At 42.9% G+C, this 18,862-nt stretch overlaps 1 protein-coding gene across 1 annotated transcript; it reads right to left on the minus strand.

Annotated features, from left to right (window-relative positions):
- Nucleotides 1–15,349: 15,349 nt before the first annotated feature.
- LOC133018447 (cathepsin Z-like) lies at nt 15,350–18,491 on the minus strand. The gene is made up of 6 exons (XM_061084816.1): nt 18,364–18,491; nt 16,954–17,117; nt 16,597–16,776; nt 16,354–16,504; nt 15,819–15,981; nt 15,350–15,475 (listed from the first exon to the last, which is right to left on the minus strand). The coding sequence occupies exons 1-6, from the start codon at nt 18,489–18,491 to the stop codon at nt 15,350–15,352; spliced, it is 912 nt and encodes a 303-aa protein (XP_060940799.1).
- Nucleotides 18,492–18,862: the final 371 nt, after the last annotated feature.

Consider the following 18,862-nt stretch of genomic DNA (forward strand, 5'->3'; position numbering starts at 1 on the left):
AACATCGCGACTCTCAGAGTCAGGGAGACCCCGAACGACAAGAGACGGGCCCTACGTAACAAATACATATGCAAGGGCTGTTCGCTTTTCTATTGCCCTTCGTGCGCGTGCTGATGTGTGGTGGGCTGTGCGTGTGCACGGGTACGTCTGTGTGTTTGAAGAAGGGTATCGCAACAAGCGTTAGTTAAATCGCTACCCAAAACGCTCACAGTCAACCGCATGGGGAAGCAGGGACAACACAAGGGTTAACAGTGCATTGAGTTTTCACAAAATAGTGACAGGCAGCTCAGGGCACGTGACAAATGAATGAGAGACCGATCCGTATGAATGAACTTTTGTGCTTACTGCTCGTCACACAGCCTGAGTGGCCTGGCTAGCTTATGCAGCTGCACATGTCTCAAAAATGTAGCCTAGCTAGCCCCCAGGCTAACGTTGGTTACCATGTCTGCCTCCACACACTCATCTTTGTCGAGTCCTCCTCGCTCGTCTCCCGGCGCACCTGCTGCTGCTGGGCTGGTGAACCCCGCACCAAATAGGTCCGTCAGTTTGGCACATTTAGCCGCCTCCACCTCCAGAGACTTCAGCTTTATTTTACGGTGCTTTTCAGCACCACCCGGGCGTTTTTTACTCTTACTATCCATTTTTTCTGTCTCAGCAGCAGCCCGTCCCGCGACTCCCACCGCCAATGCCACGAGGTCCCGCCCATCCTGGTTTGTGTTGTGATTGACAGCCCTGTCAGGGCTGTCAGCCAATGATTGATTGACGATGACAAACAATAGACCAATAATATGTGTCGATGCTGGCAACACACTGCTAGCCCTCTGTAGCCAATTGGCGGGCCCAATAGGAGGGAATTTAGAGAGGAAGAAGAGAAAAAAAACAAAGAAAAACGTAGCGGACCAGACCGGCCCACATTGGGTCAGCGGCCCACCGGGACGATGCCCGGTATGCCAGATGGCCAGTCCACCCCTGTGTGAAAGCCATTCGCAAGACAACACATAACTGCAGTTGAACCTGGTAGGTCTGACTCTCTTACGTCATTATGAGAAGTCTACATTTATTTTTGGTTCGGTATAAAACTGGCAGAACATTTGAATGTAATGGGCCACCACAGTCTAGATAATTAATGGGAAAAACTGAAATGACCTTCTGTCTATTTGAGCCGTCAGATGTGAACAACAAATCCTTGTTACTCTTTAAAACTGATAAAAAAAGCAGTTAAGTTTAATTCCACTTTATGGATTAGGACGTCACACATTCCAGGGATAGGTAAAGTCACTGAGTGCAGACACAGTTCAGAATAAAATCTACCTCATCTGACATTGGTGAATATCGACCTTGCTACTAGAAACAGCCGAGAAGAGGCAAGATGGCGTCGTAGTGTGAGCACCTCGCCTGTTGAGCTCCGGTGAGGTCCACCGAAATATCCGTTTAAATTACGTGTTCACCTGGGGAAACGTTATATTCAAGCGTAGGAGTAGGTCTATAATGAGCCTGGAGGAATATTTTTTGAGAATGCCTCGATCCAAACCCAAGAAAACTACTGCTTCGGAGAAGCGTGGTAGCGAAGCTATGGAGCCCGCTGCGATTGAACCCGAAGATGCCAACGAGGTGGAAGCTCAGCCCCAGCCCCTCCTCTCTGGTGCTTTGTGATTCTGTGTTCTGTTTAAATCTCACACTCATAGTTTTAGCAGCGATGTGTTCTCTCTCTCCCTCTCGCTCCACCGCTCTCTCCTGCTCCGAGTGTCTCATGTTTACTTACTCCTCCGCCTCCATTAACAGTAGTGGTAAATGTAATAAATGTAGTATGTTGGTAGACATGGAGGCGAGGCTTAGCAACTTAGAAGCTCGGCTCCTCAGCTTAGAACCCCCGTTAGCTATAGTTAGCCGGCCCGTGCTAGCCGCAGCGAAGCCACCTAGCTTAGCTTCAGCTAGCAGTCCCTCGACTTGCCCCGGGCAGCCGGGAGCCCAGGGTGGCTGGGTGACGGTCCGGAGGGGGCATAGTACCACCCATAGAAAGCCCACGATTAAAGACCCACCAGCTCACGTCTCAAATAGATTTTCTCCACTCAGCGACGCACCCGCTGAGAATCAAACTCTGGTTATTGGCGACTCGGTTCTCAGAAACGTGAGATTAGCGACACCAGCGGCCATAGTCAATTGTATCCCGGGGGCCAGAGCCGGCGACATCCAATCCAAATTGAAGCTGCTGGCTAAAACTAAACGTAAATACAGTAAAATCGTAATTCACGTCGGCAGCAACGACTCCCGGCTTCGTATGTCGGAGGTCACTAAAGTTAATGTTGAGTCTGTGTGTGCTTTTGCTAAAACGATGTCGGACACAGTAGTTTTCTCTGGCCCTCTCCCTAACACTACAGGTGATGACATGTTTAGTCGCATGTTTTCTTTTAACCGCTGGCTGTCCAGGTGCTGTCCTGTAAACGGTGTGGGCTTTATAGATAATTGGCAAACTTTTTGGAGTAAACCTGGTCTTGTTAGGAGAGACGGCGTTCATCCCACTTGGGATGGAGCAGCTCTCTTATCTAAGAATATTACTAAGTCTATCACATGACAACCCAGAGTTGGGACCAGGAAGCAGAGCTGCAGTGCTAAACACTTCTCTGCGCTCCCTCTGGATCAGTCACCCAACCGCATAGAGACTGTCTCTGTCTACCGTCCGATTCAATTATTTAAATTAAACAATAACAGAGCGAGAACTCACAATAATCTTATACAAATTAACACAACCTCTGGAACAACACAGGAAACTAAGACTTTCAAATGTGGTCTTTTAAACATTAGATCACTGTCCTCAAAGGCTATTTTAGTTAATGAACTAGTCTCAGACTACAATATAGATTTATTGTCCCTCACTGAGACGTGGCTGCATCCTGATGAATATGTCAGTTTAAATGAATCTACTCCCCCCAGTCATATAAATTCACACGTTCCCAGGGAACTCGGGCGAGGAGGTGGAGTTGCTGCTATTTTTAACTCCAGTCTATCAATTAATCCTAAACCTAAATTTAGCTACAACTCATTTGAATGTCTTGTTCTTAATCTTCCACGTCAATCCAGGAAACACCAACAGCCAATCATATTTGCTGTAGTTTATCGTGCTCCTGGGGCTTATACTGAATTTCTAACAGAATTCCCTGAGTTTTTATCAAACCTAGTCCTAAAGACAGATACAATTATTATTGTTGGTGACTTTAATATTCATGTTGACAATAATAAAGATAGCCTGAGCGTAGCATTTATTTCAATACTAGACTCAATTGGTTTTAGTCAGTGTGTGCATCAACCTACTCATTGTTGTAACCACACACTTGACCTTGTGTTATCATACGGTGTCAAAATTGAACATTTAACAGTACTTCCGCGCAATCCAGTACTATCAGACCATAATTTAATAACCTTCGATTTTTCACTATCTGAATATATGCCACTAATAAAAAACTCATTTTCTAGATGTCTACCTGATAGTGCTGTAGCTAAATTTAAGGAAATAATTCCGATTACATTTAAACCCGTATTATCCGTCGACATAAACAACAAATTCTTTAAAAACCCGAGCTCTATTGAGATTGACCACCTCGTAGAAAGCTCTGCAGACTCATTACGATTAACATTAGACTCAATAGCGCCTCTAAAAAAGAAATGTGTAAAACATAGTAAATTAGCTCCGTGGTATAATTCCAAGACACATGAGTTGAAACAAATATCAAGAAAATTAGAAAGGAAGTGGCGCTCCAGCAACAGTGTTGAAAATCTCCTAGACTGGAAGAGTAGTGTTACAGAATATAAAAAGGCTCTCCACAAAGCAAGAGCTGCCTATTACTCAAAACTAATAGAAGAGAATAAAAACAACCCAAGGTTTCTCTTCAGCACTGTAGCCAGGCTGACAGAGAGTCACACCTCCACCGAACCCAGTATTCCTCGATCCCTAAATAGCAATATCTTTATGACCTTTTTTAATGATAAAATTCTAACTATTAGAAATAAAATCAATCATCTCCTGCCCTCAATTGGCACTAATACCCTCCCAACAATAGAGATCTCAGAAACGGCTGAGAATCCTTCCCATTATTTAGACAGCTTCTCTCTGATCACCCGTGATCAGTTTACCAAAATAGTCTCAGGTTCTAAACCAACAACCTGTATTTTAGATCCGATTCCAACTAAATTACTTAAAGAAATTCTGCCCCTAATAGATAATTCGTTACTTAACACAATCAATCTGTCATTATCATCAGGTTATGTACCACAGTCTTTTAAAATAGCTGTAATCAAACCCCTACTCAAAAAACCCACCCTAGACCCAGAGGTTTTAGCAAATTACAGGCCAATATCTAATCTCCCCTTCCTATCTAAAATCTTAGAAAAAGTTGTAGCCAATCAGCTGTGTGAGTTTCTCCAGGAAAATAATATATATGAAGACTTTCAGTCTGGGTTTAGAACCAATCGTAGCACAGAGACAGCCCTGGCAAAAGTCACTAATGACCTTCTAATAGCTTCAGATCAGGGACTTGTGTCTGTCCTCGTTCTGTTAGATCTCAGTGCAGCATTCCACACAATTGACCATCAAATTTTATTAGAGAGACTAAAACAGTTAATTAACATTAAAGGAACGGCCTTAAACTGGTTTAAATCTTATTTTGCTGATCGCTCCCAATTCGTTCAAATCAATGATGAGTCATCGGTGTGCACCAAAGTTAACCATGGTGTCCCACAGGGGTCTGTGCTCGGCCCAATTTTATTCTCATTATATATGCTTCCACTAGGAAACATTATCAGGACACACTCGGTAAATTTTCACTGTTATGCGGATGACACCCAGTTATATTTGTCAATAAAACCTGATCAAAGTAATCAATTAACTAAACTTCGAGCATGTCTCAAGGACATAAAAACCTGGATGACCCGCAATTTTCTCTTATTAAACTCATCTAAAACAGAGGTTATAATACTCGGCCCTAAACACCTTAGAGATACATTATCTAATGATATAGCTGCGCTAGATGACATTGCCCTTGCTTCCAATGACACAGTCAGGAACTTGGGAGTGATCTTCGATCCTGATTTGTCCTTTAATAGTCACTTAAAAGTAATTTCTAGGACCGCGTTTTTCCACTTGCGTAATATCTCAAAAATCAGACATGTCCTTTCGCAAAAAGATGCAGAAAAACTAGTCCACGCCTTTGTTACATCGAGACTGGACGATTGTAATTCACTATTATCAGGCTCCAGCAGCAAGTCGTTAAAGACTCTGCAGCTGGTCCAAAATGCCGCAGCACGTGTCCTGACGAGAACTAAGAAAAGAGAGCACATTTCTCCAGTATTAGCATCGCTACACTGGCTTCCTGTTAAATCTAGAATAGAATTTAAAATTCTCCTCCTCACCTTCAAGGCCCTTAATGATATGGCACCTCTTTACCTTAAAGAGATGTTAGTTCCATATCAACCTACTAGAGCACTCCGATCCCAGAACTCAGGTTTACTTGTTGTCCCTAAAGTCTCTAAAAGTAGAGTAGGAGCCAGAGCTTTTAGCCATCAAGCCCCACTGCTGTGGAATAATCTCTCACTTTCAGTTAGGGAGGCAGACACGCTCTGTTCGTTTAAAAGTAGACTCAAAACCTTCCTTTTTTATAAAGCTTATAGTTAGAGCTAATTTGTGCGATGTTCCAAATTTGATTAAATGGCAAAAACCCCTGATGATGCTAAGACGCACAGGGAATTTATGACACAAGACACACGGAGCTTCTCTTTCCTGCTTCTCCTTCCTTTTCTCCATATTTATCACATCAAGATAATTCTTATCTGATCAGTACATGTTACTAACTTGACCCCTTTTCCCGGAGTTTCTGTGCCTTAGCGCCCGCGGATGCAGGGCCACAGCTGTGGCCGCACCATGGATTATGATTGTGGATCGCGTGTCGGAGGTCGCAATGGTGGATCCAGTTCGGTGGATTCTGTATCGTGCCAGCTGATCGTCGTTGTAATGGAGGATCCTTTGTCGCGTTGGCATCGGATGATGAGGGACCACGACCGAGGCGGCAGCTGATAATGGATTCTAACTGGCGGCGGTGGACAATGACTGTGGATTATAGTGGATCCCATCCTGATGCTGGATCGTGGTCTTGCTGCTGGCCAGAGACTGTGATTGCAGCGGGACTGCCTGACACATAGTATTGAAAAATGTTTAGCCTAATGGATGCTGCTAAAAATCCTGATGATGTTTTCTTACACCTGACATCTATTGCACTTCTGTCCGTCCTGAGAGAGGGATCCCTCACATGTGGCTCTCTCTGAGGTTTCTACATATTTTTACCTGTGAAAAGGGTTTTTAGTAGTTTTTCCTTACTCTTGTTGAGGGTTAAGGACAGAGGATGTCACACAATGTTAAAGCCCCATGAGACGAATTGTTATTTGTGAATGTGGGCTATACAAATAAAACTTGATTGATTGATTGATTGATTGATTGATTGATTGATTGAAGCTGCTGCCAAGGTGGAGGATCCCGGGAGCGCTGTTAACCCAAGTATTCTTCTGGCTTTGAGCAAGATAACTGACAACATTACGAAGTCATTAAATGTTAAAATTGACATTGTGCTCGCTGCCATACGCGAACAAACATCTCAGATCCAGGCTTTGGCAACGCGGGTCGGTGAAGCCGAGACACGGATCTCTGGCGTGGAAGACACATCGAACGTGTTGCAGGCTAAGGTGACAGGAATCGAGAAACAAATAACCGACATGGCAGATCACATAGATGACTTGGAGAACCGCAGCCGCAGATGTAACCTTCGTCTGGTTGGGCTGCCCGAAGGCACGGAGGGAAAGGACCTGGTCACTTTCATGGAGACATGGCTCCCCTCCCATCTCAATATCACAACTATATCCGGGAAGATCAAGGTGGACCGCGCTCACCGCTCCCTGGCACCGAGGCCGGGCACTAACCAGCGCGCCAGGCCCCTCATCATGAAACTTCACAACTTCGCTGATAAACAGCGAGTGATGGCTGCAGCCCGGCGCCTTGGAGCAGAACCGAACCAGCCAGCGGACCGGATTAGAGTTTCTTTCTTCAAAGATTACTCGGCGGTGGTGACCAGGAAACGCAAGGCTTTTGACGAGGTGAAGGGACGTTTGAGGAAGAAGAACCTGGAGTATGCGCTTCTATACCCCGCCACGCTGAGGCTGTTTGTTGACGGTGTGGTGAAGAGATTCGACACGCCGGAGGCAGCTGCGACTTTCGTAAAGTGGCTTCCCTAAATCTCTGTAACCATCGGATTTTCCCTTTTCTTTAACATCGCGCCTGGACTGTGCCATATGTGAGTATCTGCATAACTCAGGCGTGCGTAACTATGCCCCTTTCATTTCCATTGCTTATAATTAACCAGGTGAAATGTTTTACTTCACCGTGTTCTTGGCGGACAGTAGTGTGTTTATGTCTATGTGTAGGCGCGTGTCAAGCGCATGTCCTGCCCGTCGGCTCTCAGCCGCAGTCAGTAGAAGGACGGGTTTTCCCTGCATGTTTAGCAGGGTCGTCGCCAAATGTCTGTGTTTGAATGTTTTGTTGTACAGCTCTTTGTTTTTTCTTTCTTTATTTGCTTTTTTTTCTCTTACCCAGTGTGTGGGGGGTCTCTTGGCTCACTATCCTTTGTATGATACATGAACAATACCAATAATGAATAAGCTGCGAGTATGTACCTGGAATGTACGGGGAGTCCACAGCCCTATCAAGCGGAGAAAAATAATTACATGTCTAAAGAAGGATAATATAGATGTTGCTATGTTACAAGAGACGCATCTTGATGACACAGAGCATTTAAAGTTGCAACAAGGGCCCTTCGGACAAGTATTTTTCTCATCCTTGACAACAAGAAGCAGGGGAGTAGCAGTGTTGATTAGGAAAAACCTACCTTTTATAGTATCTGACTGTGGTAGGGATGTTAATAGTCGTTATGTGATAATCAAAGGGATTTTGCAAGGTCAAAATATTGTAATGATGAACGTGTACTATCCACCTGCCCACCCAGTTACCTTCCTTACCAAAACGTTTTTGGACTTAGCCCCATTCCCCTCTAATTCCACTGTTATTGTTGGTGGTGATTTTAATTTAATATTAAATCCGCTTATTGACAAATTTCCACATAGTAATGCGCCCCCCTCTCCTCAAGCCAACACGCTCCATGCTCTATGTGAGGAGTTTGGGCTTATTGATGCTTGGAGGTGCACCCACCCCTCTGATAAACAATATACATTTTTCTTGGCCCCACATAAGTGTCAATCCAGGATTGATTATTTTTTTCTGCCAAAAACTGACTTATATTCAGTTTTATCATGCGACATAACCAGTATAATTATTTCAGACCACGCAAGAGTAACTATGGACTTTAATCTCAAAACAGTGTTACGTCAGTCTCGTCACTGGAGACTTAATACCATTATTCTTAAAGATGAGGAATTTACTTCCAACTTCTCTACTGAACTTAAAGTATTTCTGGAAATCAACACTTCATCGGCCAGCAATGCCTCCGTCTTATGGGAAACATGTTAAGCCTACGCCAGAGGTTTAATTATCTCGTACTCTGCAACAAAAAAACACCAAAGACAGAAGAAACAAAAATCTTTAAAGAGTGAATTGACGGATAAAGAAAAAGCATATATTGCCTCTCCATCATCACCTTTGTGGCAAGAAATCACGGCAATCAGAACAGCTTTAAATTGCCTTCTTACTAGGGATGCAGAGAGGAAAATGAAATATACTAGACAGAGGTTTTATGAGCACGGAGATAAAGCAGGCAAATACCTGGCCTATTATGTTAAAAAGCGTGCAGAGTCCCAAACTATTGCAGCTGTATCTGATGAAGATGGCCATAAGGTATACGAAATTAAACTGATAAATAACTGTTTTAAGAATTTTTACAAAAACCTATACTCTTCCGAACAGGCTCCAGAGGGGGAGCTATTAATGGACAATTTCTTTGCTCAATTGGAGTTGCCAAATTTGTCAGAAGAGCATAAGACTGCCCTTAATAGTTCCATAACTACAACTGAAGTGCTTAAAGCTATTAATAAATTACAAAATGGAAAGTCACCAGGACCTGACGGCTTCTGTTGTGAATTTTATAAACAGTTCCAAAATATTCTTGTAGATCCTCTTCTTGATATGTTCAATCACTCCTTCACTACAGGAGAATTTCTACAGACACTGAAGGAGGCCAATATTTTCTTAATTTTAAAGAAAGGGAAGTGTTCTGACTCTTGCGGATCCTACAGGCCCATAACCCTCCTAAATGTGGATAGGAAGCTGCTCTCTAAAATCTTGGCCTCTCATTTAGAAAATCTTTTACCTATACTGGTAAAGGAAGATCAGACAGGTTTTGTAAGGGGTCGGAACTCAGCTACCAATGTTAGACGTTTATTGAATGCTATCATAGCTTCTAAACAGGAGTCTATTAATGGTCTGGTGCTTTCTCTCGATGCAGACAAAGCATTCTACCGAATTGAATGGTCTTTCTTACTATATACACTAGGTAAATTTGGTTTGGAGGAGAACTTTATAAAATGGGTCAAGATTATATATACTAAACCACAGGCAGCAGTCCTGACTAATGGACTCAGGTCTGAATACTTCAATACTCACAGAGGGGTGATGCAGGGCTGCCCTCTATCGCCCCTCCTATTCGCTCTGGCCATAGAGCCACTTGCTGAGGCCATAAGGGTGACACCCATAATACGCAGTTTAGAGATTGGACAGCTGTGTCACAATATAACCTTGTACGCGGATGATGTTTTAATTCTTCTGACCGACCCTGAAACATCTGTGCCAGGTCTTATTGATGTGATTGACAGATTCAGTTGTTTTTCTGGTTATAAGATCAACCTGGCTAAATCAGAGGCTATGCCCCTTGGGACCCTTTCAACAATACCAACTATTGTACCTTCATTTCCTTTCAAATGGTCTCCCAATGGGTTTGTGTACTTAGGAATCTTCATCACACCATCCTTTGATCAATTATATAAAGCCAACTTTGTACCCTTATTTTGTAAAATTAAGCAGGACCTAGAGCGATGGATGTCACTTCCTGTTTCCTGGCTAGGACGCATTGCCCTGGTCAAAATGAATGTGTTGCCTAGGTTATTGTATCCTATCCAAATGATTCCTGTTTTGTTTTCCAAAAGGGTGCTGAAGGATATAAATGGGTTGTTGGGGGTGAGGTCCTGAGTGACCATCAAACAATAGGTTGTAAATACTTGAGGCCTACAAGGCCCAGCTGAAACCAGTTCAACCAGTTTCAGTCTTAAGTCACACCTTCTCTAGACAGCCTGGAGCCTCGCCTTGGTGGGGAAAGCATCTCCTGAACCCCCACTATGCCCCCCCCTCCAGCAGGGCCTGGTGGGGAGATGTTGCAGGCCGCTCTGCAAAAACCCAAATGAGACTCTGAAACGCCCACTGAGGTCGAATCCCCGCCCACTAAGGTCGGGACCCTGACATCTAATTGGCTGAGGGCAACACTGACCCTTGACCCCTCCTCCAGGGGGGCAGGTACCTCCCAGGTAGAACAAAACCCCTCTGCTCCCAGAAATCTGTCTCTTTTCCACGCTGCTCAAGTTGTCTTCTGACCTCAAGAGGTCTAACCACACGACTCAGTAACTAAGGAGGCGATTAGACGTTTGTTTAATATCATTTTATTTGAAGTCGTTTCATTTTCTTCTTTTATCTCAGTCAAAGTTTTATCTTGATAGGATTTTTTGGCTGTCTTAACTTGAAAGACCGAAACAGGAAGTGCCCCGCTGGACGGACTCCGACACTTCTATAGACTTTCCTTTTTCCAACGATCCACAAACGGCTTCCACAAAGCCGTTCCCTGCAGAAGCGCGACGTTCATCCCGCTGAGGAGTATGAGACAATCCACTCCGTTCCTGTAAACCAGCACGTTCTCCGCTGTTACAGAAGAAAGGCGAAGTTTCATTCCGTCAAGGAGCACGAGGAATTCGCTCCCTTTTCCGGTCCAGCGGCGGAGCTCCGGAGCTCCGCTCGTGAGAAAGACCACGTGATTCACTGGCCCCCGACACATTCGCGCCGAGTCGCAGGCACATCGCGAGGGTTGTACAGTAAGAGACTTGATTATCTGGGCAGATACGTAGCATATTGTTTAATATTTGAGTGTATTTGTTTGTGGGATCTCCGTGTCTCATTGTTTAGCCACGACGATTCGGCTACTTCCGGTTCATTTCCGGTTACGGCCTTGTGCCACAGTTTTTAAGCGCCGTGACTAAACGTCTCTGGTTGCACTCGTTCCCGTCTGAAGAACCTTACAGAGATTTTAACGTCAGACTTCAGCACACAACGCCGTTTGAGTGCTGAGCGGTAAAGTAAATGTAACTTGTTTCTGACGGTGTTTTTAAGAGCTTCTTTGAACTCTCCTTGCATGCCTTCTCTTCTCTCTCTCTCTCTCTCCTTCTAAACCGACCTATACACCCGTTCCGATCTGTATTTAGAATACAGTTCATGTAACAGTTAAATCTATATTTAAAGGGCCTGAAAACATCTGGCTGCCATTTTGAAGCCAAAGCTAAACCAGAACAAAGAATCCTTTGTTCCACCTCCTCCTTTGTGCCTCACACGTGGTCCGGCGGCCATTTGAGATTATTCATCGGTAGACCCGCCCTCAATTCTGGCTCTAAATTCATAACGAACCCGCCATTTTGTTTTGTAGTTTTAAGCCTAACATTGTCGGCCTCCATCTTGGATGTGACGTCACTACGTTACTGCGTCATCGCCACGCCCCCTCCCTTTTCTCTCTCGCTCTCTCTCACACACACACACACACACCCACACACACACACACACCCACACAGACACATTGATAGACACAGACAGATACACACACACAGAGACACATAGATGGACCAGAGGTTACATGCGTGTTCTAAATTGTGATAAGCTGCTGTTGTGATCTTTGAAATATGGGAGTTTGTTAAAATGATAAATCATTAAATAACACTAACTTTATTTCACATACATACACATAGACACACATACACAGAGAGACACTTTGACACAGACACACACACACACAGACAGACATACATAGGTAGACCGCAGGTTTTACATTTATTTTCTGAATTGTGATAAGTGCTGCTGCTGTGTTTATCTTTGAAATATCGGAGCTTGTTAAAATGATAAATCATTGAATAACATTATAACTTTATTTCCCCTTTTTAATAAATACTTTTGTAATTAAAGTATCTGTAGTCTGTGATTATTTGTGCATATGTATGTGATTGCAGCTGGATTATGATCGCCTGTGCTCGAACTTAGAAGCCTTCACTGTTTATTAAGTAATCGTTAATATTAAAATATTGACATTATTAATTTGACATTTATCATTATGAGACTGATAATTATAGCTTGACATCGTTGGCCCCTGGAAAACCAGGGTGGTGCCCCCCCTTTCTCAATTATTAATATAGATAGTATTATTCTTAAATTGATAATTTTATTGTTTTGGACTAATTATTTTCATTATTCTTGGTTGATAACCTTATCATTGTTAATTGATAGCTTGTACTTTCTAATTGATAATTCCTATTTTCTCATTAGTGGTTTTATTGTTATTTGATTACTGATCATCTTCAATTAATAATTTAATTATTTTTGATAGATAATTTTTATTATTTTAATAATCATATTTCATGATTATTATTAATTAGCCAACGTCAAGTCTACTCCTATTGCACAACAGGGTGGCTCAGCTCTTTTTTCTGGAACAAGCGTAGACCCAGACTTAAGATGGCAGTATTACATCTACCAAGTTCGAGGGGTGGCCTGGACTTGCCTGATATTAAAATTTACCAACTTTGTGCCCATTTAAGATTTGTTAACGACTGGGTTAAGGGTAAAACTTAAATCTGGATGGATATTGAGACAGCATTATCTCAGTGCAGACTAAGTGATCTATTATTTCTTAATACTTTTAAAGAAATCAAAGCTTTCTGTGTAAACCCTGTAACAATCATCACTCTAAAAGCATGGCGGCTTGTCCGCCGTCTTGTGGGAAGATCAAACATAACATCCATTTTCACCCCAGTAATTAATAATCCTGCTTTTCCCCCAGGTTCTTCGGACCCTGGCTTTCGACAATGGTTTAATAAGAATATTAAATCCCTCAGTGACCTATTGTCAGATGATAAGCTTATATTATTTGAACAGCTTACTGACAAAAACAAATTGTCTAAACAAGATTTCTTTTGCTTTTTGCAAATACGGCATTATATCACTCATAGCACAACCCTTATAGATCACCCTGAAATATCTGCTGTTGAGAGAGTTCTGTTTCACCAACAATTGAAAGTATCTCTGAGCTCATTTTACCATGTTCTTAACGTTTTTTCTACTACTGCTGCGCAGGGGATCAGAGGTGTGTGGGAGAGGGAGTTGTCTGTGACCATAGAAGAAGACAAGTGGGATACCATTTGGTCTCTTGCTAAAAAGATTTCAATTTGCACTCGGGCTAGAGCAATACAAATTAAGATTTTACACAGATTACATATTTCCCCTCACCGCAGGTCTTTCTTCAACCGCTCTCTCTCCCCTCTGTGTCTCAAGTGTAAAACTGATGTGGGAACTTTAACTCATTGTTTTGGGTCTTGCTATAAACTTCAAAGATATTGGGCTGAAGTTATAAGTGAAATAGAGAGAATTTTTCATATTAATATAGGAATGGACCCCATATCTCTGATTCTAGGTCTCCCAAGTGACTGTTTGAAAACAGCAGTCAACAAAAGATTGTATAATATTTTAACATTTGCAGCTAGGAAAAACATTCTTGTGCAGTGGATTAGTGACAAGGTCCCTTCTGTCTGTGGTTGGCGCAAAATAATTTATGAATTGATCCCTTTAGAATATCTCACCAACATCATACATCACAGTGTAGATCAGTTCTACAGAGTGTGGCGCCCATTTTTGGATTATATCGGTCTAGACCTCTCCTCCACCTTATTAAAAGGACTGCTGTGGACTTGAATGACATTCGTGCACTGTGAGATTCATCACCTTTTGTATCATGCCATATGTTTATCCTTCATGTAAGAGCTGTCATGTATGTTTTGTGCTTGTTTGTTTTGTGTCTAGTTTTGTAGACAATGTTTGTTTGTTGAATAGAAACAAAAAAATGCAATAAAAACAATGAAAAAGAAACAGCCGAGAATAAATAACTTGATGACTGGAACATGCTTATGTACCGTCTACATGTGGTGAATACACAGTAGATAAACGGGTTATGCAGCAGGAGTGGCCTGCCAAGTTTCTGTTTAATCATGTTATGAAAGAGGAGGAAACTGATTTTTTACAACAACACATGGAAAGTACCTGATATTCAAAGGATAAATCTTATCTGCGATTCGACCGCAGCAACTTTCCCCTGGAGTTAGGAACCTTTGCAGGAACTCCTTGTGTTTCAACGACAGGGACCAGGGTCTAAATAAAGTTTTCTCTTGGCCCTAAAAAATCCTGTAATAATTAGTGAAAGTGCTGGAACCTTTGGGGTTGGGACGTTAAAAATACCCAATTGGTTGAATTCAAGTGTTTTATTTCAGCCATTTACAAAAAAAAACTGTTTCTGGGTAAACAGGTTGCTAGTTTGATCACATGATGGAGCCACAGAAGAAAGTCTATAACAAATGGACCAATAACAAAGCAGAGCGTCACTTGTGTTTATTGGCATAGTTTGAGATAACAGATATGAGCGGTTTTCAACATGTGATGTGTAGATTGTTCAGCAGGAAAGCAAAAAGAAAATTACATCAATTGTATCTCTACACTGACTGCATGTAAGGCACAAGTTCAAATGATTTGTGCACAAATTCTGTGTCAAGTCAAAACATAAACATCAGGCAGTGAAACCATTCAGTGTCGGAGCTGTGCAGGACAAACAGCCGTGTTTTTTGGCTGAGTCACTTTGCATTGCCTTGAAAAACGTGCTTTGTGTACATCATTTTAAATTATGTCAACTGAATGTATTCATCCTATAAAACAGCTTTTAAACACAGCTTCAGTGGCTGAATGTTTCAGAGATGAGTATCACCTCCGCCGCCATTTAAAAGTTTCAGACCGTTGTAAAAGTCGACACGTGTCACTGTGATAAAAAACTAATCTACGTTGATTCAAGCAGGTCTAATATTCAGCTGAAAGATCTGACCTAAGATATCTTAAAAAATTAAAAATTTGAATTTCCCTTTTCAAGCTATTACATAAAAAAAATCCAACCCTCTGCCTGAGACAGGAAGACATGAGCATGTGCAGTGAGACTTCCGACGACACTGTGGCCACAGGTCTCCTCTAGAGGGCGCCTTTCGCGATAGTGGGGTCCCCGTACATGCAGTCTTCCTCCAACGCCAGGTTGTAGGTGCTGCCACTTCCTCCCTTGTAGGCACTGGTCACGATCCTGAGCCAGCCCTTCTCCCCCTGAACAAAAATGAATCAGACACTCATCATTGTGATAATTGATGAACTGTCGTCAAACTTGCCACAGCAAACTGAAGGTGTCACCTGGGTCTTTAAAAATGTCTGATGGGCATTTTTTGAAACCTTTAACCCCATCACTTAAATAGTTACAATCACTCATTAATTAGAAAAATAAAATCAGGACATTTTTCTTTATCAGGTTTTCAGGGGCTTTAAGAAAATCCTGCAGACAAAAATTTGCTGAAAGTAAACTTTTTAGAAAAACAGTCTTTACTTGTCACCCTCGATCTGACGACCGCTCCTACTTTCACTGCATGAATTCCTCCGTTTGATGGCGACTTACCCACGGCTCTCCCCAGGAGTTGCGCACAATCCAAAATTCGACACCGTGCTCCACTCCCCATCCTGCCACCGACACGATGTGGTTGATGCCAGGAGACTCCTGGTATTCAAAGTAGATCCCTCCGGTGTATGCGTCCAGCTTCGGTGTCGCCATAATCCCACAGCTGGAGAATACAAAACACCACAGATCACATCCTCGCTCCGGGTGAAGGCGAAACAATGACTGACATCAGCAAAGCAGGTGATTTGGATATATGGTAATGTGATATTCCACAGCAATGACACAGAGGGCAATAGTGTGTTATGGATGACCGGCGCTGATATGGATGACCTTCATTGATTTGGAAGGTATTTCTGAATCGCACTAAATTCAACACTGCACTTCTTTGGACTCTACACATGCCGAGTGTGAAGCTGTTAAATTGAACGGTTCTTGAGATATGAGTTCCACATGAAGACAGAAGGAGATAAATTAAGACGCATGAAATGACACTGAACTAACTTTTGTTCTGTTCCAAGAGAAGCACATAGCAAACCTGATTGGTCCTCCAGTGGAGATCTCTGCCATCATCTTCTCTCTCCCGGTGACATTTCCATAATCTCCCACTTTCCACAGAGTGTAGTTCTGCACTATGTTGCACACATTGAATGTGGTGCACGTGCCACATTGATTGAAGAGCTTACATTCTGGAGAGGGGGACAGAGGACATGCAGAGCTCAGGCTCACAGGCTTCGTGTTTGTACGTAATCACTTATTTGTTTTTTTGCAGGACACTCACTCTGGTCTTTAGCCTGGTAATTATTGCAGGTCTCGTCTGGGATCCCGTGTTCACTGGCGTACTTCCAAACTCCGGTGTGATCGCCTCCTTGGCAAGAGCCGGCCTGAGCGCAGTCGATCACATTCTGGACAGAGAGGTAGGCAGACGGCCACGCTGCTTTCCGCTTAATGTTGATGCGATCTGGACAGAGAGAAGAACTTCAATACAATTGAGAACTGAAAAAACATGACCTCCCGTTTCTGTTTAGTTCCTTCTGTGCAAAGAAGAAGTGGAACATTTATAATATTTCTGAGAATTCATGCGAGGAGCTGTTAATACACACCGAGTCTCTAGAGGGCAATTTGTCATGAGTCATACCTGCCATGGCACTGGTGCTGCCATGAGCCCAGCAGGAGCCACAGTACTGGGGAATGTGCTGGTTGCGGGTCGTGCTGGCATAGTTTACGCCGCTGATATTCCTCCAGTCCAACGCCTTGGGCAGATCGGATATCTTTAAATACTCATGAGGTCGAGGATAGGTCCTGTGAACAGACAGGTCAGTAAACACATTTAAATATGCTGCAGCTCCTAAGTATTCAATCAAGATAATTTGCTGTACTTGTCTGTTTTAGATGAATGTAAACTGAACGTCTTATTGTTCGGATAAAACAAACCTTTAAAGATGGACCTGAGCTCTAATGGTCATTTACTTCTAGGCCATTTTAAAGCATAAGTGATTATGCAATTTCCCCATTGTGGGACAAATAAAGGATTTCTTATCTTATCATATTATTAACAGAACTTCAGACTGATTAACCTACAAGGAAAAAATCCAACTGTTATAGAGGGAAAGGGAGTCGTCTGTATTTAATTTCATTAGGACAAATCGCACCTATGTTCTCAGCGACAGTACTTTTGCCTAAAGATCATTTCCTCACTCTTCTGTTTCATCCCCTTTCTTTGGAAAAAAGGTCTCCATATACAACCGTTAAAAGTTTGAGGGAACATTAAGACATACTCACTTCCTTTAATCAAGACTGTGATGGAAAATACAAACAGACAAACCAAGGACTGAAGTCAGGTCTTGTCACATATCTGGGGATAGCTGGGTTTTTTGTACAATCTATTTCATGTCATATATAGTTTTTCTAATAAAGCCTGATCATTAAATTGACTGGACTAGTATTAGTGTACTCTTGTATTTTTGTGAGGACAATTTTAAGCCTACAACCTACAGAGTGAGGACATTTTGGGAATGTGAAGACATTTTAGCTGGTCCTCGTTTTCTGACCCACCTTTAATGCACTTTCATGGGGGTTAAGACTTGGTTTTAGGGTAAGAATAAGGGAATAGGGAATGCATTATTTCAATGAGTGTCCTCACTAAGATAGAAGTACAAACGTGTGTGTGTGTGTGTTAGATATGAGCCAGGGTTCCAGTCACATAAGCTCAACAACACAGCTCACTTCCTCAACATGTGATCAGCCAAACCTCGTGATTGGTGGAAAGCGTTGACATTAGGCAACATGAAATCTCTAACCTCTAACCAGACTGATTGTTTATGTACTCCTGTAAATAAAGTGTTTTTTAAACAGCACAAAGGGGAAACGTATCACTTGCCCTCCTTCACGTTGCAGTCAGCTGTTACTGGTAATGGTTTTCTATGAAATCTTCCCAGTTAGGTGTAAAACCAACTTGGCTCTATGACATTAAACCAGATTAACCTCCGCCGGGATGAACCTGAAAGTTACCCATCTGTCACTTCGCGTGTTTCTGATTTGAACTTACTTGAGTCCGAAGTATTGATTCCTGGGAGCGCGCACGTAGCAGGGCTGCTTCTGGCTGTAGAACAGTCCCGCGGACACAGCGGACACCAGTGCGGACACGAGCACGGCGAGGAGGACTCTGCGGGCCATCGGTCCCCAGGAGGCGGCTGCAGGAGGCAGGCAGGCGGCGGTAGACAGCAGGGAGGAGGTGCGGGGAGCGGCCGGAGGTGGAGACAGATTCAACCACACTGAACAGTGCTGCTGCTGCTTCTGCTTAGAATGAATCTTGCTCTTCTTATATAAGGGCGGGTGGAATCCAGTTTATGGTTGCACAACCGCCACCTCTTCACAAAAATCAATACACAGGTGTATCATGACCAGACAAACAAAAAAATCTACAGGTGCAATTGGAAAAACATAACAGGAAGCCTGCTATTTTGCATTTAGTGGCCATTTTGGCCATATTCCACATTCCACCGTGTTGAAGGCTCAAGAGAGCCGAGAGAGAATCTGGAAGAACC

Source organism: Limanda limanda, chromosome 13 (genome assembly GCF_963576545.1).
Source record: "Limanda limanda chromosome 13, fLimLim1.1, whole genome shotgun sequence".
NCBI lineage: Eukaryota > Metazoa > Chordata > Actinopteri > Pleuronectiformes > Pleuronectidae > Limanda > Limanda limanda.

Excerpts from the sequence above, each read along its gene's own strand:
- LOC133018447 (XM_061084816.1), bottom strand. The coding sequence starts at position 18,491 with ATGGCCCGCAGAGTCCTCCTCGCCGTGCTCGTGTCCGCACTGGTGTCC. Across the intron at positions 17,118-18,363 it reads AATCAATACTTCGGACTCAA|GACCTATCCTCGACCTCATG; the intron begins GTAAGTTCAAAT and ends GTCTGTTCACAG. Across the intron at positions 16,505-16,596 it reads TTACCAGGCTAAAGACCAGA|AATGTAAGCTCTTCAATCAA; the intron begins GTGAGTGTCCTG and ends CCCCCTCTCCAG.